The sequence below is a fragment of the Phaethon aethereus genome (assembly GCF_964289735.1).
Source record: "Phaethon aethereus genome assembly, chromosome: 26".
Taxonomy (NCBI): domain Eukaryota; kingdom Metazoa; phylum Chordata; class Aves; order Phaethontiformes; family Phaethontidae; genus Phaethon; species Phaethon aethereus.
This window is the reverse complement of record NC_138602.1, coordinates 3,708,966-3,729,906: the sequence shown is the minus strand read 5'-3', so window position 1 is coordinate 3,729,906 and position 20,941 is coordinate 3,708,966. Positions and strand designations below refer to the sequence as shown.

The window sequence follows — 20,941 nt, the reverse complement described above, 5'->3', positions numbered from 1 at the left end:
AAAAAACCCACCCACCTAAGAAATGAGTGTCTCTATTCTGGCATTATAAGAAGACATTATAAGGCCCAGGATCACCTCAACTAGCTTCAGACATCTTGAAGCGCCTTATTTAGGCAGGTGTTTCTCTTTTGCACTAGTCAATGGAGTAAGGAAGCTTGGAGAACAGACAACATGTTGTAAATGCTGTTGCTTTATTTCTTCCCCTGCTAAAAAAAAAAAATAATCAAACCACCTGGGTTAAATTGCTTTTCAGGTTTTCTAATGAATGTTTCTCTGAATGTCTGCAGTTCTTGTGTTTGCCCTCAATATGGGGAAAAACTGAGGTCAATAAGTTTTTATATGATTTGTAAGTAATGCCAGAGTGACACATTATCGCAGAGTCTCAGAACTCTGACTCCGTGTCTTGTCCTCTGGATCTGACATGCCAGAGACATCACCCAAGTAAGCTGCAAGGCACAGGGTAGGGAAAGGAGATTAAAATAACTTCGAGAAAAGACCATCTAGAACTTTATCCTGTATCTCTGTTTAGCCCACAAACCATCAGAGGCTGGTGAAATAATTGCTTTGGACAGATAATAAAACATCCTCCAGCAAAACTAAGGTACTTAATATACTGCCCAAGTCAATTTCCCTTATTTCTGCTGTCCTCTTGCTTTTAATAATGGTTTAATGAAAAATTCAAAATTAATTGGAACTGGCATTAGACATTCACGTGTCTGAGTGAGGGTTTCACTGCTTCAATATTTCATAAGCTGACTTCCCTGATAGGCTGCTCCTTATCCTGGCTTTCATAGGCTAGAATATCATCTCTTTTCATAAAATGAAGGGTCCCAATATGGGCAGATGTGGTACATGAGGAAAGTTTGCAACCACGTCATAGGCAAAGAAATAAAAATAATAGCTGTGTGTTTTCTTTCTGCCACCTTTCCCCCTTTCTAAGTAATGGTATGCATCTGAGCCTTGACTGGAAAGAGCTGTCCTAAAAATAAACAGGAGCCGTCTGAAAGGTGTCTGAGGGAGGTATTTGGCAGCTGTCAGGCTGTCACGTATGCTAGAAGGATGGAGCTGATGGACTTGCTGACACCAGACGGGCTCTGCTGAAATGAGAATGCCTTATGCTTCCCTTGGCACTCACTGGGCAAATTCTGTTGGCCGGAGCCATCAGACCTCAGTGTGTCTGGGGCCTGATCCAGTTCTGACTGCCGTCAATGAGAGTCTGCCCTTGGATGGCAGTGGGAATTGGATCAAATGCTTGCTTTACCCCGAGACTCTGGCTTTACACCAGGGATGAATTTTGGCTCCCCAAGTGAATGTCACCCCAATGGAGAAGGATATACGAGGCTCTAGGCTTGAAAGATTCTGCACATCTCTGAAAATGAGGCCTCTCACTGAGATGCCTAGGTATGGGGACCAAAGCCTAACCTTTGACATTTTTTGTTCTAACAGCTTTGCACCACTCTGTGCCTCAGTTTCTCCTTCGCTAATAGATTATTGACATATCTGTAGATCTAGACATTTCTAAATGCTTCCAGACCGTGACTGTGCTAAAAGGTGTTCCTATTTCACGCAAGGTGCTTAATGGACATGTGTTACACCATGCAGCAGTCATGAGATGAGCGAACCGAAACATGAAGGCATGACATGACTCATCTCAAGCCTTTGCAGCAACTCAGTGGCAGAGTGAGGACCCAAGAATGCCAGTCCCTACCAAAACAATCATACCTTTATGGTGACCAAATCTGGAAAGAAAATCTTGCTAGCAGAAGCTTCAGTTCTTCTCAAGTACACAGGGAAATCTCCACTGCCTGTAGTGTAACTGAAGATATTTGCTGCTGTTCTTGGCAGAGGCATAATGGGCTGGGGAGGGAAAAAGAAGGGAGGTGTGAAGACAGGGTGGAAAGCTCCTTGTCTCTCAGTGGGAGAGGGGACACCTCTCTTGTTCTCAATGGGAGCTGGCTGCTGCCATATTTGAAAATCTGACAGTTTGTTTTGTTATCTAATGGGCAAGAGCAGCCCCTTTTTAGTGAAGAGCAGACTCTGAAGTCAACTATTTTGCAGTACCTTGGTCTGAAAATACTGGTCTGTATTAAGAAGAATGGACAAGGGAATTAATTCCTGTAATATGGGCTACAGGAAATTACCTAGAGGATAAGAGGGTGACTTGATCTTTTTGAGAAAAAGAAAAAAAAATTTACTTCCTTATCTTGATGATGTTTGCTCTGAAGTATCATCTTGTGACTGCCAGTCTGCCTTGCAGGATCATTCAATTACAGCTGGCTCCCATGGCTGGCATCGTCTCCTTCCTTTTGGTGGTATTGTTGTATTTACCAATGTATTGCTTGTTCCTCTTGGTATTTGAGGCCTCTGTTGTCACCGGTTTGCGTGGTGTGCCTGCAGCCCCGTGATGCTGTTCCCGCTCGCATGTTAGAGCAGGATACGATCAGTCCTTCAATTAGGCAGGGATCTGAAAGGAAGAGGAAATCAAGATGACGAACCAGTGAGGAGCACGTGTGTGAGTCAGTATTAGATATCTGATGGTATGATGAGCCATGAATGAGTCCTACCCCTTTTGCAGGGTCCCAGCCTGTTTGCCTACAATAACTATACAGATCTCCCAGGGGAAAACTGCACTGAGGGGTGTTCACAACAGCCAAGCTCCATCTCCTTCAGGATGCTCTGGCTGTCCCTCATGAGGAATTTTTCACTATGCAGAGTACTTTTCCTCATTAAAATGGCCATGTTAAATAGCTGTGAGGTTCCTCAACGCCTGCTTTGTGGAACTGATCTACCCCACAGCTGGCAACTTTTTAGAGCAGGAGACACGAGGTTACTAAACCCATTCATTTCTCACATGCACCCACATTTCTAATGCCTATGCAGATCCAGCTTTAAAGTCCTCTGAGAGCCATTGGAATGAAGAGCACTTTGTGAAGACGTTGTAATTATTATGGGATTTAGGGGTGTGTGGAAATGATTCATGGAGACGTTTCCCAGCCAGCAGGCTCTTGGAGCCAGGTGAGCTCTTCCCTGGAATGTGAAACATGCAGTGCGGCAACTGGGAGGAACAGGTTTGGCAGGACATTTTAAGTAGTTCACGGCAGACAGCCTCTTCAGAGCCACATCCCTGCTTTAACGACCTCCCAGGTGGATGTTCCTCTCTGCCACACTGGCCCTGGTGAGCTGGAGAGGATGGACACGTTGCGAAGGAGCCTTTCTCGCTGGAAGAGGTACCACATTAAGGTGCATCTGGCTGATGAGGACCTGATGATGTCCCTGACGGTCAAGCCCAGAGACACAGTGATGGACCTACGGGCTCACTTAGTACGTGAGGGCGTCACTTCCTGGAAGAAGACATTTTATTACAACTCCAGGCAGCTCGAGGAGCACGAGACTCTCAAAGAAGCAAATATCCAGAATGGCTCTGTCCTGCTTCTTGTCAGCAACAAAAGGTAGGCAAGGAGCTCGTCTGTGGTGGTGGCGGTGTGAAGAAAGGGGAATGCTCTGTGTATCTCAGTCCTTTGGGACACTTTCTTCTTGGGGTTTGCAGAAAACAGATCAGGAACTCAAACCCTGCAATTTCCAGCAGGCAGATGGAGATTCAAGGCTCTTGGCTCCAGACACGCTGTGGTGTGAAATAAAGGGGTAAGAGGAGGAGGAAATCTGGTTGATGCTGCCTGTCCTGTCTCTGATCAGCTCTCACTTTCCCGACTACGTGGCCAAGCACAGAGGGAGAGACAAGACAAGCAAAAGGGCAAGGGAGATTGTGTGACATGGGGGAGTGCTCTTGGGAACCTCTCATCCTCATTCTTTTTTCTCGTGCCTGGCTCTCCATTTCTTTTTGGTAGATACTTTCTGCAAGTATTTGGGGGTGGTGCAGTCTTGCTTTGACAGGGAAGAGCTGTGAACTGCCAGCTTACAGCAAAGCACACCGAGTGCTGGACAGAGATGGCAAGGGGCTGCAGCTTCCCAGAATGTGGCCAGATCATGGCAGTTATGTACAGTGAGAGTAGAGACTTCCAGGATAGCCAGTGCAAAGGAGATCAGTCAGGGCAAGTCTTATGTTCCAGCGGGAATGAAAGCTGAGATCATGGACCTGAGACCCATGGACCCACCACGACAGACGGTTTAGATTCGGTGGGGTGAATTTATGCCCACCTGTGCTGTCTTTCCTAATGCCTGGCTTATTGCTGCCAGCAAAATTAATTCTGTGAAGCATTTTCAGGATACTGGGTAGAAGAGGTGCACAGCAGAGCACGGGTGTACTGTGTCTAATTCATCTTTCTGAACCCCGAGCCTTCTGAGTTACGTGTCGATGCTGATCAGAATTTCCTCTGCAGAAAAACCTGCACTAAAGACTTCAGTTCCTGATTATATGACACATACTGGAATGGTTCTATTTTCCAGTCCAGAGGCAGCTTGAAATCTCACACAAAGAAGATTTAATAAAGCATTTCCTTTCAGAGCTCAGCCAGACACAAGAGATTTCACAACGCTCAGCTAACTGCAAACTCCAAGTCACCCACAGCCCCTTTCTCCAACATCTCATTTCAGCTCTCTGATTAACTTGGCTCAGCTCCTCCTTTTCACCTTGCGTTTAATGGCAGGAGCATTTCTATTTGTTGTTGTTTCCAGTGTTTATTTTCCTAAATTGTACAGCCTGAAATTTCAAGAGTAAAAAAGGATTCTGAGGAACTGAGTTTATGGAGTGCACATATTGATGCTCTTTTGACAGAGGCTGGATTTCCATAAAGTGCTATGCACCTTCCCACCTGCTGCAAAATCAGGGCATAACTGCAGCAATGCCAGGAGATCCTGTCCCCGGTGTGCTGAGTTCAGGGTGCCCACCTGAAGCCACTAGCCGTTTTTGAAAATGTAGAGCCTTTTGCTGAAAGCTTCAGTTTAACTGTTGTGAGTACATGAAAAAGGGAGTGGGATTTCTAATATTTTTGTCCTTGAATTTCATCAAAACCTTTCTGGCTCCTGAACAAGCACCTTTGTCCAATCTCTTACGCCTTTTCCCAGGGCCGGATGCGTTGTGGGGGGTGGACAGTCTCCCCCTGAAGTCGTGTCTCTCCTTGAGTTCTTGGACGTGAAGGATTATTGGGTTGTGACAACCTCAGCCAATCGCAAAGTACTTTGTATGGCATGAGTGGCAAATGCCCAGATATTGGGGATACGTTTCTCTTAAGGCTCATGGGGATGATTGAGCTATCGTCATAGTGTGGCCCCCCCAGATACTTCTGAGACATTGCGTGTGGCTCCGCAGTCATTGCCCTGCTCAGTACGTAGTCCTGGGCTGAGCACAGCCTCTGTGACTCAGCACCCTGCCAGATCCTCAGCATGCAGAGGGCTGGTTTTCAGAGGGCTCATTCTCTCGCGTAAACTGGGAGTTAGGAAACTTTCCCAGAGTGGGAGAAGGCAGGTGCTGCATTGCAACTGAGATTACAGCACTATTTTGAGCCTTAAGATTATTCATCCACATCTTCAGGTGTTATAAATCCATGTTGCTCCAGTAGCGTCTGTGGAGATATGCTGGTCTGTATCAGCTGGGTAAAAATGGGGAATACAAGGAGAGTAGCCTACACAGTGTTGGGACTGCCTAGGAGCCACAGGAGCAGAGAGGAATGGAGAACATCATGTTGGGTTTGGCCAGCAGCCCTAAGGATTTAAGAGTTGGTTTTAGTACTTCACCGACTCAGTGAAGTATGGACCCTCTCCATCAAAGGTCAGCATCTGCTTCTTAAGTTCTCCCTGAGAATCTTGGTGTCTCCTACTTACTCTTTTGTACAGAGATGCCAGCCAAGCAGAGCTATATTAATTCCAAAAGTGGAGTCGCTCTGATTGCCAAGGTTTGCAGCTCAGTGTCGTGCCTATAAATATTAATGGTCACTCTGTATGCTATGTGTTCCTACAACGGGCTCACGGGACAGTTTACTTTGAACCAGAGAAAACATGAAAATGACCCTATTTTTCATTGCCCCCCCCCCCCAATGCCTTTGTAGATAATTGGCGTTTAGCAAAGGCCAAGTCAGCATTTCCACTTCTTGCTCGTGTTTTCTGGGGTTTATAACTTAGTCATAAAAATTCACTTAAGGCTGCAGCTTGGCAGGAAAGGGATCAGCATACCAGCTAATGCTGAAAATTTATTTGGACGTTAGTGTTCAGAAGTTCGAGCAAGCCGTTTTGGACTTCAGTCAACATGACCTCTTGCCCTGGGATAACGCACAGGCAGCCCAGAACTGGGAATATCACATCCACTGAGGATGCAATTCCCCCTTGTGCAGAGCTTGTTAATCACATTACTGCTGCACTGATGGAGATTGCAATCCTGTTGCAGTAGAAGCTGAGCAAAGAACATGCTGAAAAACAGTTTCTGCCCTAGAGAGCTACTTATTACAGTAACATGGTTTGCAAGTGGGTAAAACAAGCAGAGCAAGGCTTGAAATGTGAACGAACAAGCAGAGAGAGAACCCCCCCAGCTTGGTGGCCTTGGGCCAGCCTGTGGTGTTCAAGCCATCAGTGCCCAATGCAAGGAGACCACCAGCAAGTCTCGACATGAAAAGAGCAGCCATCCAGCACAGATGCAACAGCATCCATGCAGGAGGCTGTCCCAACTGCCCGAGGCGTGATCAGTCCTGGCACTGTGGACCACGCCATGGCAGAACCTGTTTGGCTCGCTCTGGAGGCGGTGCAGGGCCCCAGAGCCAGGTAGCTGCTCAGCTGGTCTGGTGGTGATGTGGGAGTTCCTGAAACTGGCATGACTCTTCCCAAATTTTGTCTGCCGCAGCAAGCAGCCCGGATGCTCTTTGCCAGCTACATGCTGTGGAGCACCGACCAAAGAGGCCTCCCATGGCATAGTCAGCAGCAGTGCTGGGTAGTGGGTGTATGGCATTAGCTGCTCCTTGTTGATAATTCACAGAATCATACAGAATCATTAAGGTTGGAAAAGACCTTTAAGATCGTCAAGTCCAACCATCAGCCCAACACCACCATGCCCACTAAACCATGTCCTGAAGTGCCATGTCCACATGTTTTTTGAACATTTCCAGTGATGGTGACTCTACCACCTCCCTGGGCAGCCTGTTCCAATGTTTGACCTCTCTCAGTAAAGAAATTTTTCCTGATATCTAGTCTGAACCTCCCCTGGTGCAACCTGAGGCCATTTCCTCTCATTCTGTCGCTAGTTACTTGGGAGAAGAGACCAACACCCACCTCACCACAACCCCCTTTCAAGTTGTTGTAGAGAGCGACGAGGGCTCCCCTCAGCCTCCTCTTCTCCAGATTAAACAACCCCAGTTCCCTCAGCTGCTCCTCGTAAGACTTGTGCTCCAGACCCCTCACCAGCTTCGTTGCACTTTTCTGGAAATGCTCCAGCGCCTCAACATCCTTCTTGTAGTGAGGGGCCCAAAACTGAACACAGTATTCAAAGTGTGGCCTCACCAGTGCCGAGTACAGGGGCACAATCACTTCCCTACTCCTGCTGGCCACACTACTTTGGCTGCATTTTGATGCTAGATGTTAGGTGGAGGGATATTGTCTTTGATGGGTGAATCCACCACTTAACCCATGAGCTATTTCAAATAGAGGAGAGAAATGGGTGTTCCAGAGCGATTCCTAGATGTGCTGTGTGCCTGTCACTGACCGTTCCTAAGCATATACAGCCCCAGCTGGCTCCGGACACAGTACAAGCACAAGCACGTTGACAGAGCCTTCATACTTGGTTTCAGGCTTCTTTCTTGTCCTCTAGCAGTCAGTCAGACAAGTGCTGTACTAATAAATTAACCAGTACCATGACTGCTCTCTGCTACAATGCTGCAAGGCACTGCAGTTTTGGCCCAGTCCAGATGCGTTTCAGGAGCTAGCATGGGCCAGGGACTGTTCCTTCTGAGCTGTCTGAACGTGACCATGCAGGTTTGGATGTTAAGAATTTAATATGAAAACACTGGCTGTTCTGTGCCAGCTGTTCCCTCAATGCAGAAGAAAGTCCCAGGCCCATTTAATTTACTGGCACAGACTCAGCCACAGCACATGGGATCCCCTCAGTCTTTTAGAAGCTGAGGTTCACTGAGGCCAAGCAGCTATTGTCATCATATATGGCTTGCCTGGAGAATGGAGTTCAAGAAGTCATTGGTGAATAGGTTAAATAAAGTAGATGCCGGCACTGAGTTGAGCAGAAGTCTATTATCTGAAATCTCTTGGTGTTGATTTTCTGGCCTGGAGCCACCTGAAAACATCTATCTCAGGGCATTAGTTCAGTTACTGTAACAACTCATCTAGGAACAACACCTGACAGCTCGAAGAGCAGATCAAGGTCCCACATGGTATATAAGCCACTCTTAGGTCAAGATAAGCATGTCCAGGATTCTCCCTCTTCTGCAATCCAGCCTTGGTGTCCCTGGTGAGTGCCAGTGCTGATACAAGCTTTAATAAGCTTGGGACCCTGCTTGGGACCCCATTCAGGGGTTGTTCAGCCTAGTTTTCCAAAGGTCCATCCACTCAAGGAGCTACCTCCTGGCAGAATAACAAAACTATCCATCTTTAGGGAACCCAGCTAATTCCCTTATTGGTGTTCAGTTTACAGTCTGATTTTTGGCCTCATAAATGAAAACTATGACTGAGCCACTTGCATAAGGTCCAGTTTAGCTGATGCTAAGAAACTACTGCCTGCATTTGACTCCTGTGATGACTAAGGATCGATGTTTGACATAGGCACCCAGCAGTGGTTCACTCCAGGCTTTTATTACTCCACTGTCCTGTCACCCCTTCTCACTCTCACTGGAATTGCCTGAGAAGCAGTCACCAAGCACAGCAGATGATGTTGGATCTCTAGAAAGAGAAACCAGGAAAATAACGGGATCTACACAGTTCGACTCTGCGCAGAAAGCTGGTATTACAGCCCAGACATTAATTAAGTCCCTTACACTAGGTTTCAGTGTGATTTTGTGATGTCTGCTCCTTGCACTGACCTTCCAACTCCTGGGGTTGCTCAGCAATTACTCCTCAGCATGGAGGGGAGACTTTTCACTCCCATTCAACTACTACAGATTTGCCCTGTTAAGCTTAGGCCTAGCAGCAGGCTCCAAGGCATCTCACAGTAGGATAACGATCCTTTAAATAGAACTGGGAGTCTCTCTTCTCAGGGAGAACTAATTAAGTTCTTCAGCACATGCTTAGACATATGTTGACCTCGTATGGCCTTAACAGGCCTGCTTCCATCTACTGGATAAATAACACTGGCTTAAAAACTATCCTCCTAGAGATGTGTTACTTAGGCAACAGCCAGGTGGGGGACTGACTTCTCCATCTCTGTGGCTGAAGGTAGTATTTATGGGTATTACTCACGGGCCAAGCTCTCTGCTGGTGTAAACTTCTTGGAATCAGTTAAGTGATTTTTAAGTTCTGAAAGCACTGGTGCAGTTACCTCTGCTGACCTCTTGCAGTGTACAGGCCAGAAAATGACACACGTATTTAACTCAGTTACTTACTGTTCAGTCCAAGAAGCTCATTTAAGAAAAGCATCTCATTTAAGAGAGATGCACCAGCGGACAACATGGTCCATAGGATCTGAATTCCTCCCCTGTGCAGTTGCATGGGATTGCATGAGATGAAACTGAGCTTATGTGTCTCATGGCGGGGGGGGGGTCTGCCTTGGCTGTAGGCAAAGAATTAATGAATGTAAAGTAAAGTCTAAACCAGGTTCTTCTGTGGTGTGGTATGGCACAGCTTCCAGGACTTCTCTTTAGTTGTGCTGACTTATATCAGGTGAGGATTTTGCCCAGTTGGGATAAATATCCTCTCCTGTGTCCCAGTGTTTTATGGAGCAGATGTGCTACAGGGTGGGCTCACAGCAAATCCCTGGCTATTATAATCCCCTGAAGTTTCAAGTGAGGAAGCAAACGCTGGAATATGAATCCTGATCTGGGTTTTGCAGAAAACCCAACCAGCGATTGATATCAGCCTAAGCAGAGTTATATCCTTTGCTAGGACCCAACAAAAAACCCCACCCCATAAACTTCGAACTTCTCTAAGTCCTAATGAAATGTTTGCAGTGCAGGTGCAGTTTCTAGTCTGCATAATTGCAAAGAGCAATTCACAGGAGTCAAAAGACTCAGCCCTGCATTTACTGGCTCGGCTGGGTGGGGTGGCTGCTTGGTAGAGCTGCTGCCTATGGGCCATGAGTACCTTGGTGTCAGTCCAAGGCATGATAACGAGCTCTCTGAGCAAATGCCAGCCCTGACAGGTACCCCTCGAAACCTGAAAGAGCTTCAGTCTCTGTTCAGGAGGCCCTGTGGGGTAGCCCTAGACGATTTCTAAGGGTCTTCAGGAGAGTAACTAAGTAGTCCTACTTTTGCTAAGCTGAAGTATTCTATGCAGGGTTTGTACCCCTGTAACAAATGTTAGGGAACCATAACCCCAGACCACCACCGTTTGGCGCTAAGGCATGGGGGTGAGCATGTCTAGAGCAATTCAAGCTCTGTCTTACTGTAATCATTCTCAAAGTGCTCCTAAAGCTACAGGCTACCCTTCTTCTAAGATGAAAAATGGATTTCCAGGAGCATACACTAAAGAGGAAGAGCCTTGCTTATGGGAGAAAGGCTTCTAGACAGTTGCAGATCATCTGAAGGAGAGTGAAGGTATCTTTTGCAGAAGGATAAACAGGTCTGAAACCCTGCAAGTGGCTTATCCTCAGCTGTATAGCACAACTGAAAAAACAAAACAGAGGATCAGGTTTATATTCTCCCCACACCAGGGTCAGTGCCTCCTTGGTCAAATGCCATTTTTGATTGCATGTCTACAGAGCTCCAAGTATCTGCCTCTTTCTTATTCAGATAATGCCAAAGAGCACAGCCAAAGCCATGAGAGACAGAGCGCGTGACAAGGGCTGAAGGGAAGCAGATGGAAGAGAGCTTGGCCGTGGAAAGGCAGCCCGGCCACCAGTGTTTGGTAAGTCCCTCCCTGCACACCAGCTCAAGGACTGTTCAGAAAGCAGCTCGGAGTGTTTTCAGCACAATGCCAATGAATAATTAACCCAAACAAAACAACAAATAACGTTTCCTCATCAGTGTGCCATGTGGTCTCAGCTGCCAAAGGAGAAGCCTGGGTAACACTGACTCAGCTCCTGAGGGCAGTGAATCAGAATGAAATACCCATGAAAGGCTGACTTCTGCCTGGGTGATGAAACGAGAAGGAGCCGAGGTGGACTTTGCTTAGGGCCCTAGATGGGGACATTGGACATCTGAGACTCCTTCTGACTCTCACTGGATTCCTCAGTAAGTTGCTGATCTTGGCCTTTGTTTTCCTACATGTAAGTCTGAGATAATTTATTCTTCCCTTTCTTGTACTCTTTGTCCATCCAGCTGTAAGTGACTCAGGTTAGGGACTGTCTGGGCTCCTGAGCAGTAACTACACAGCGGGGCCCTGATTTCAAGGTTGAAGGCTCTGTACAACAAATAAGCAGTAAGTGCACTACGGACAGTTTTGGAGCCTGACAGATTTTATATATCCAAAGGACAGAGACTGATTGGTCACTGTTACAGCAACTACCTCACCTGACTTTAGGGACCCACTGTTACATCAAAACTGCCTTATTTTTGAGCCAGGGTTTATAAGGAAATGAACCTCCTTGTGTTGTTCTTCCATCTGTGTGCCCCCGCTCCAATAACTTCTGAACCAGCTGACCTGATTCAACCTAGTTTGATGGAGAGAGGTCTCGCGGACCAAACATTCCTGCAATTTTTGTGAAAAAACAGCAGCTGGTTATAAGAGAGACATTTAAGTTAATATCCTACTGAAGGAAAGGTAATTACACCTCTTGCTCCCTATCTATTTTGAGATGCAGCAGCCAGATGACCAGCTGGCATTTAGATACTGGCTGGTCAGTCAGTACCTGCCTAGCTTCAAACCAGCTACTGCACTTGCTGCCCCTTGCCTGCAAAGCAAGAAGCTGTTGGAAGAGCCAAGGACTTTGCTGGAGAGGTCTGGAGGGGATAAGGGTGCCCTAGAGATATTACAGTGAGCTGGAAGCACCAAGAAAAGAAGAAATAAAAAAAGCAGTCATAATACACAAATCATAAGGAGAATGGGTTTCACCAGTTCTCCTGCTCACAGAACAACTTGATTTTTAGGTTCAATCTTATTTTCCAGACAAAATGGATGTTTCTTTTAACCACTACAGTACTTTCCCTGGAAAATTTCAATGACTGTCAACTGTCTTACCAAACTCCCCAAATCTGCATTTTCTGTTTTTCAACTGAAGAACATGCCTTTATGGACCTTTTCAGCAATGAGAAAACATTTGGTTCTTTTTTCCAACAAAAGCATTTGAAGAAAGGCCATGAAAAATGGAGTTTCTAATTTTCCAGGTTTTTTTTTCCTTAGGAACAAAAATATTTCCCCAAATACTTCCTCGCGCTTTGCACAGAAAAAGATTCTAAGACAAAGACAAGGACATAGTCACAGCTGAAGATCTTTCAGTCCAAGCAACTGAGATGGACAGAGTAGGATGGGACTAAGCATGGGGAGAAGGAATGTGACTTTTCCAAGGTCAACCAACAAGCTAGGCACATGGTGGAGAGTGTGCTGGTGCTGTTGGGTCAGCGTTTCTGCCACTTGGCCATGCGGCGCCTCTGCGCGTCTGTCTGTCCTGAAATAATGAGTTTCTTGGAGCAGAGCCAGTACTTTCCTGAGTGCTTGGAAAGTGCCTTGTGCAGCCCTAGGTACAGTCATAAATAATAATTTCAATTATAATAATAATATTAAAGTGGAGGTGTGCCACTGAAGATGGAACACACTCAGCAAGAGAGTCCTAAATCGATGTCCCTCTTCTAGTTAAAGGTGCAGTTTGCCTCACAAAGCCTGGGAGACCAGTATTTACTTCTCTGGACCTGATAATCATAGTCTTTTCCTCTGCAAAAGGCAAACCAACCTGAGTCGAATTAGGTCCAGTATCTACTCTAACACCTCATGCCTGTAGCTGGCAGCTCTGGTCAGCCCTGGAAGGCTTTTTGCAGCTCAGGGGGATATCTGGAAAGAGTAAATTAACTGTGGTGGTGTGGGGAGCTGCCTGGACTAATGTTTTTTTCAGAGATAGGCTTTGATTGACACTTCAAATCTGCCTGACAATCTTTTATTCTAAGTGCAGTTGCTGCCTTTCTTCAGAGCAGGAAGAGCTGGTTTGGTTGCTGTCCTTCAAATGATGGATCTTATCACATGGGAAAAAGAAGGGGAAAAAAAAGGCAAACCACCTGGAAACAGCCACAGGTACAGCATAAAAAGAGGTAAAACTAACTGGCTCTATTTGAGGTATTTCTGTTTTTCCCCTCTGTGCTGCAATTCAATGGAAGATATATGAGAAAAGAGGCTATGCTCTTGAGGAACAAGGGCTGACTGCTTTCTTTCTTTCTTTGGCTGTTCATTATGTTGTTGTCTTCCTTCAAGAGATTTTTAACACTTTGCAGATAGGACTGTGCCACCTTCCAGTGATGAGAGGACTGGGAAGTCAGTGGGACAATCCTTTTACTCACTTGTTCTACACTGCCTCTTCTACTGCCTGTCCTCCTCATGCTGCCTCTTACTCCTTAGCTTCAGGCATCCTTAATGCTGGCTAAATACTGGGATCATACCATTCAGCTGCTCACAGAAGAGGTGACAGCCACTTTTTACAATGTAATTTAGACATTTGGGGTTTACCTGAGTCTGGCCAAGGCGAAGGTCAGGTCTCCAAACGGGCAGAGGCATGCTTTGAATCCTCTTCTGGACACCCACTTAGGTGGCAAAATAGGTCTTTTTTTTGCCATGTCCTGTCTCTCCTTGCTTGTCTAGGTCCATCAAAAGACAGCCAGGCTCTTTAGACTGCAGAGTATACGGCTGTTGTTGTACATCCAAATACCAGGAAAGATGCTGATAGTAAGAACTAAGCTCTGAAATGTATGTTTCCCTTGTTCTCTGTGAACACAGGTGTGGACAAGACCAAGGACCAAAGCTGAAAGGTGTGCAAGCTTCTGTCCGCGTGCCAGCCTTGGCGTACTGCAAGATGGAGTCGTTTGCAACTTCGCATGCTGCACCATGGATGGGATTTCTTCTTGTCAGGAGTGTTCATCTTTGGGATCCTGCTATTGATGGGGCATCGCAGACAGGATTACCAAAAGTGTTGCTGTTCGCAGCTGTCTTCACCTCCACCTTGGAGCCACAGTCAGGCCTTCCCAGCCAGCTCCTTCTCCTGAGCCTCATGAGCAGAAGACAAGCCCAGGCAGGCCATCTCTGCCAACTCCGGTGCTTCAGCAGGGCAGCTCAGGCTGAGGCATGTTTCAGTGGCTCTTCTATGCTTCTCCTGTACCAGAGTTGTGGATGCATCAAGTGCTTCAGTTTTCAGAGCCATCAGCCTGGCAGCTTTTCTCAGCACTAAATTTACTTTTTAAAGTTACATCAGTGTTGTACCCAGAGGGAATGGAGGAACAGATGCAGTCTGTGAAGTCTGGCTTTAATTCACCTGCCTCATTTAATTTCCTGCCCTGCCTTCTAATCAATGAGTCTGCACTAGTGGCCCTGGGAATACAGAGGTTTTTTCATATACAGGAGAATTCAACGCAGTGGCTGTGCCGACTGAGCTCTCAGGGTCTCAAGCAGGCTGTGTCACATCTCCTTTGAGGCTGCTTCATTATGGATTTCCCTCCTCCAGAAGCACTTGCACACACTCTCTCCAATCCATGGCAGCTGCACCACATTTCCTTGCAGGGGCCTGTTGGCACAGCTGCCCTGTGCCACGTTAGCCTCCCAGTCAGGCTGGCTGTGTGGCATTCCCTCCTGGAAGTGCTCTCCTTTCAGGTGTTCCTGATTTTCAGCCACATGGCTTGCTTTTCAGGGCCACACACTGCTTTCTGGGGCTGTCCTCATAGCGGCTTTGCCGTGCTACCTCAGACAGGCTGCTGAGGCCAAATGTGCCTCGTTACCCTCCCGGGGCTCCCAGCAACATTGTGGGACCTGTGGTGCTTTGCAGGGGCTCCTTTCTCGAGGCAGCTGTGCTGATGCCCCCTCTCAGGGCCAGGCCATCGTGCCATACTGGCCCTGTGGTGTGTCACTTCCCAGGTGTCCCTTCACTGAGGACAGTAGCACCATGTCACTTCAAAGGTGCTTTCAGGACTACATTGCTTGAGACACTCAGGGCTATCAGGGAGCCCCGATGAAAGGGCTTATGGCACTTTTACTTTGGTCAAGCAGACTCCTACTGTCCTGGGTTTTTTTTCTGAGCTTATGTTAATTCCAGGCAGTGCTGCCCGGTTGCTTAATCAGCCAGCGTCAAAACCCTGGGAGACGGGGAGGCTGTCTTTGGCTGGTAGCACCTATTTTGTGATGTTGCTGCTTTACCTTGCATATTATAATCTGTATCAGATTGCTCTTTGCCTGCTAAAATGGACAATTAGGATCCAGTTGTAATGTAAATTGCACGGTGGAATAAAAACCGTGGGGAACAAAATCACAAATAAGTATTTATGTCAGCCTTTGTTACCGCATGATGGGTCCCACTCAGCTACTGCTCGCTGTGAAGCATCAGACAGAAGAGAACCTGGTGTGCCTTTGTGTTTTATAGGCATGAGCTGCCGAGCTGCTCTGTGTAAGACTGCCTTTAGGCACTCGTGGGCCCCGATAATGTGTATGTGTGCAAACCTAACAGACAGATTGCCGCCTACACTGGAAATTTGATGATTGCCTTGTTTTTTCAAGGCTGTTTTATATACTGCAGGCCAAACCCATGGGGTAATTTCCAGTCTCTCTGCACAGGGCTGAGATGACATGGTGAGAGAAGTATAGAGATGCTGAAATTTCAATCTGCCACATAATGTGCTTCTAATACCGATAGCCTTGTAAGTGTGGTGTTGTCATTGGTGTCATTGCAGTTGTTCTTGTCATTGTTGTCTTCCCTGTTTGGTGCTAAATGTTGTAAATTAAGAGAAATATTTAAATATGTAAAGGAACCTAAAGGTACTGTGGAATTAAACACACAGGAGTCCTGCAAAAGAAAGAGGTATGTCTTCATTTCAAATGGCAAGCCATATAGATGTAAAGGAATATGCTGCTCATGTAGCTGCTTTTACTGCATATCAGCTTTGCATTCCCCCAGGCTCTGGGTAACAAAGAATCAAGCTGCATATTTTCATAGCAAAACTCATCTTTGAGAACTGAGGTGGAATATCCATGCTTATAAAGCGTTACAGCTACAGCTGTCAGTCAGGAGGCAAGTGTGTTAAGGGTTAGCTGAGCTTGTATAGTACCTGTAAGATCCAGAGTGAAAGCAATGCCTGTCCATGTCCCATTGAAATAGTGATTTCTAGAGGACAGCAAGGAATGAGAGTGAGAGGTGGTGAAGTCAGATGGACGAGCCGAGTTGAAAGTCCTCCTAGAACCTATGGCAACATAGCTTGTATATATACTCAGAAAAGCTGTTGCAACTACCATAAACGATTCTAAATGGCCTTATTTTCCCGCTAGCAGTGAAATACGCAGCTTCACTGGGGAGGAGTAAATCCGTTTGATTGCACATGTTGCCGGGAATAACCCTCTTATTAGTTATTAGTAATAACCCAATCTATCGCTAGCAGTGTGGCCACCAAAAGAGCCAGCCTTATCTGCCAGAGAATCACTGCATTGTTCCTAATGTTTCCGATTACAACTGAACAAGGGGAATCGGAAAGGCAGCAAGGGAGGAAGATCTGTAGGAAGCAAAAGGCAAATGGAGAACTTGGGTTATAAACACCACGTGTGGCAAATGAAATATATCAGGGCCAATATGTCTTTTGAGGAAGACTTCTGCCAAGCAAGGCTGAGCTTTTCCTGTTTCTGACTTTCCTCTAAGCCAATGCATGTTATTTATGTGTTAGGTGATGAGATGATGGAAGTGTTGGCTTGTAAGCTCATCTTCTGAAGGAAAGAGGGGCTTCTATACCTTAGGTGTGTGAAGTGGTAGCAGCTGTTAAGCTCAGGGCTCCAGTGCAGGAGTTAGATGAAAATTCTCCATTGAAATCGATGGCAAAGCACCTGATCACGTCACCGCGGCAGAGGTGTTCTCACACGGCAACGCCCTGGGAAATTCTCACTTGGAAAAGATCAGATTTTGCTCTCATTTATGCAATTATAAATCCAGTGTAGCACCATTTGAAACAACTGTTTTCATCCAATGCAAATGAGATCAAGATCTGGCCCAGGCTGTTTTTGTACACAATGGAAACTGAGTTATGGAAAAGAGGAAACAAATCTAATGTAAATCTAAACGGAAATATCATGCATCAGAATAAATTGGAAGCAAGCCTGTTGATTCTAATGGAATTCATCTGGATTTACACCAGACTGTGGCTCAGCATTTGTCAGTTGGCTGCACACCGACATCAAAATGCAAACCATGCTACCTCATCTGAATAGCTTTGAACAATTTCTTCCTTTTCCTTTACATTTAAGCAATTGCCTCTGCATCCTGATAGCTGATTAGCCTTTTCAAACAAATAAACCCCTGCAAACAGGCATCAACAAATAAGCCCTGCTCTTGCTAGCATTTTCAGAATCTAAAGGATGAGTCTGAGGTACTGAGCTTGGTTCTGGAGTCACTTAAACTTGCCCCTGTTCCTCTGTGTTCACAATGTACAGCAGTAGGATTGAGCTCATGGGAGGACAGACCTTAGCAACAACTATTTTGATTTCCCCAAAAAGTACCTCAAATTCATTGCCTTCCCACCAGCAGTGGTCAAAGGCCAGCTATTTCCTAGGATGCAGAGGAGACCTTTCAGTAGATAAGCAAAATCTTGTCATACTTCCACTCTTTCTGTGTTCAGTCAGATGGTCAGAACGGAGCCATAACCCTCCCTAATGGATCTAATAGGAAATTGTGTCATGCTCTGTTCCCACAGGCAAGCTACCGCACTTCTCTGTGCCACTATCCAGCTGGCCATGGGAGCCCGTTGCTCATGGGGCAGTCTTCTTGGGGAAACTGAGAGGGTTAATTAATGCCTGAGCACCAAATTTGACTCCCTGGGTGAAGGTCACTGGAAAAGAGCAAAGTCTGAGTAAGAGCGCAGCCATGTCAGCCCTTGCCCTTGAATCTCAGTTACCCCACCTTCTTACATAATTCAGTTTTTAATCTGTGTTCATGTTTCTCTTTGGATAATTAGTAAAATGTATCTTAATTAAAACAGGAGGAGGAGAAGACGACACAAGCCAACTAAAGCCCTAAGTCAATGGGATTCAGGGAGGGGCAAAGCCATTATTAAAATACAAATCTTCTTGGTAGCCAGGCAAACATGGTAATAACAGTTTTGGAGAGTGTTTCAAAGGTAAAGAGTTTTCTGAAAGCTGGCTAACTGTTTGCCTGTACACCCTTCTTTCAAGGGACTGGCTATAGCCTGACCTCTGAACACCACAGAGCCTGGCCTGCAATGTCTCCCGGGGAGAAGAGCTAGGGGAGCTGTGGTCTGCAACCCTTGTTTTTATTTCTCTACCACTGATTTTCTGTGGGATCCTCAGGAAGTTAACTGTGCAAGATTTTCCCAAGTGGCCCCTGTCTATGGTTGCTTTAATGTGTAGATGTTCAACCTGAGACACGCACGACCATCCTTTGCGGGATCATTAGCAAGAAAGCACGCATGGATCTCAACCAGCATCTGAATGTGCCAGCTACTACCTCTCAGAGTCTTTATGTTCCCATCTGTAAATTGTTATAATTAATACTTTCCTATTTTATAAAGCTATTAAAGTCTCTCTAATGAAACAGAGGGATTCAAAGAGCTGGGATTATTATGGGTTACTCTTGCTTAGGCTTATTCCTGCAGGTCAGCTGTGCTTAATTTGTGAGAGCCTTCTCACTGCTGGCACTGCAGACCCTACGTGGCATGCAATGCCATACTGCCCTGTTTCTGTTCTTTACAGCATCACCTGGAATAAATGCCTGCAGCCAGGATGCACCTGACAGCTGGGTTGTTGATACACAAACAAAAGCTCCAGCTTACTCATTGCTCACAGCCTCTATAACTCTGTTTGCCATGTACCACAAGCTTATTTCATCTGTGTTGGTGCAGTTGGCATGTGCAAACTGGAAGCAAAAAAAGCAGAAATGAAAAGGAACTTGGTCCCAGCCCAATCCCAGCTCTCTGCAAGAATGCACCATATGTGGTCATGGGCAGCACTGGACTGCAAAGTACATGTAATCCTAGGGAACCAGCTAAAGTCAATTTGCCACCCTCCTTGGAGAGTCTGAGCAGCATTTAGTCACTGCCTGTAAATGATCCTAGCACACATGAGAATAAAGCCTATATTGAGGTGGGTGTAATAGGACCACCAAATACAGAGTCAAGAGAGAATCACAACTGCAGAGACATTTTCTGCTCCAGCAGTACAAGAAAATGGGGGGCAGTTATTTGCTTTTATAGGAATAAAACTCTTTAGGCAAAGACCTTAAAAGTGGGAATAATTGTAATTTACTGTTCACACTGTGCAGTGGGGAATCAGGCTCAAGCTTGTAGCTACAATCTTTAGCTATAAATGCTGTGGACTGGACTGTGCTGTGCAGAGCTTTACTGAGTGACTAGTCACATTGATTTCAGAGCAGCTTTCCCCAGGGTACCGCACTGCTTTATGTGAGCACAGATGTGAGACCATACACTTGATTCTGATCTTGTATTCTGAAAAATCAAGTGATTTTTGGTGGGTATATGCCTGACTTACTTGAATATGTATGTAACCTGGCTTCAAGAGCTGATACAACCTTGCTAAGACTCTTACTAAGTTATTCTTCTAATTAAACCCTATCTATGTTGAGCAGAATCCTATCCATTTAAGCATTGAGACTCTTGTGAACACAGAACTTGGTCTTATGTCAGAAATCAGGTTTGGCCATGATGGCAATAGAACAGGTTAGCCTATAAGCCCAAAGTAAATTTGCAAACTCCATCTGCTTAAAAAGAAATTAATAGATTCTATGACTGATCTCCTGAAATGTCATTTAAATAGCTTTGACTGTGCATTTGTTTTATTCCTGGGAAATTTCAGAGTACAAAAAGACTTTTATTTTCCTTCTTCATTTGCCAAGAATCTCTTTGAAACTTGTTTGTAATATAGACTGAGTCTTGGACCAGATCTTTAGCTTACATAAAGAGATGTATCTCTATTGACTTCTGTAAAGAGATGCTGATATACATAAGCTGAGTATCAAGGACGAGAAAATGAAAGCAAGAAACTGCTAGGTATGAAGAAGCTGATCTTACCTATTTGGGATATGGATATCTAGAACATGTCTTACCTGACCCAGTGCTGTCTTTCAATCAATCCCTTTTTATGCTGATAGTTTGAGGACTTTCCCACTGTCTACTTTGCCTCCCAGGGCATGTGCAGGTAATGTTAGATGGTTTGCATTAAAATATTTCATTGTGAAAAAAGTCACAATAAGTTTTTTAAATATAGAGCCCTCGGGGATAGCTCCTGATTGTGAATTGGAGAATGTGGTGGTATGGGAGAGAGTCTGAATTATTTTAGGTGATTTTAGTTAAAGGCAAGTGCTTGAAAGCCATATGCTGAGAATGGAACAGATAATGTACGTAGATCGATGTTTACAGAGATGCTTGGGTGAAGAAGGAGAGATAGGGACATAAGGTAGATGTGGGATAGAGTTCTGAGTAAGGAGAGCCACCCATAGACTAATGAGCCACTAATATTAGGAATACAAGGAGAGAAAAAAAGCAAGAATGAGTAACTGGAGCCTTGGTCTAGCCCTAAGCATTGAAGTCTATTCTTACTGTGGGGCATTCTTCTAGGTTGCTGTAGTGTGGTAAAGAGGCCTGGATGCCTCAACACCAAGTGCTCAGACAGGTGTTCAGAAGGGAGTCTGGACATAACGTTATGAGGCAAGACTCTATGACAATGAAGAGGGTAAAAAACCCAACAATTCAGGGTTTAAGCTAGGGCT

The 20,941-nt window shown here is 45.6% G+C and overlaps 1 protein-coding gene across 1 annotated transcript; it reads left to right on the top strand.

The window, feature by feature from the left end:
* Positions 1 to 3,189: 3,189 nt before the first annotated feature.
* TINCR (TINCR ubiquitin domain containing) lies at positions 3,190 to 3,453 on the top strand (the record flags this gene model as incomplete). The annotated part of the gene is made up of 1 exon (XM_082010806.1): positions 3,190 to 3,453. The coding sequence occupies one exon, from the start codon at positions 3,190 to 3,192 to the stop codon at positions 3,451 to 3,453; it is 264 nt and encodes an 87-aa protein (XP_081866932.1).
* Between the last annotated feature and the right edge of the window lie 17,488 nt (positions 3,454 to 20,941).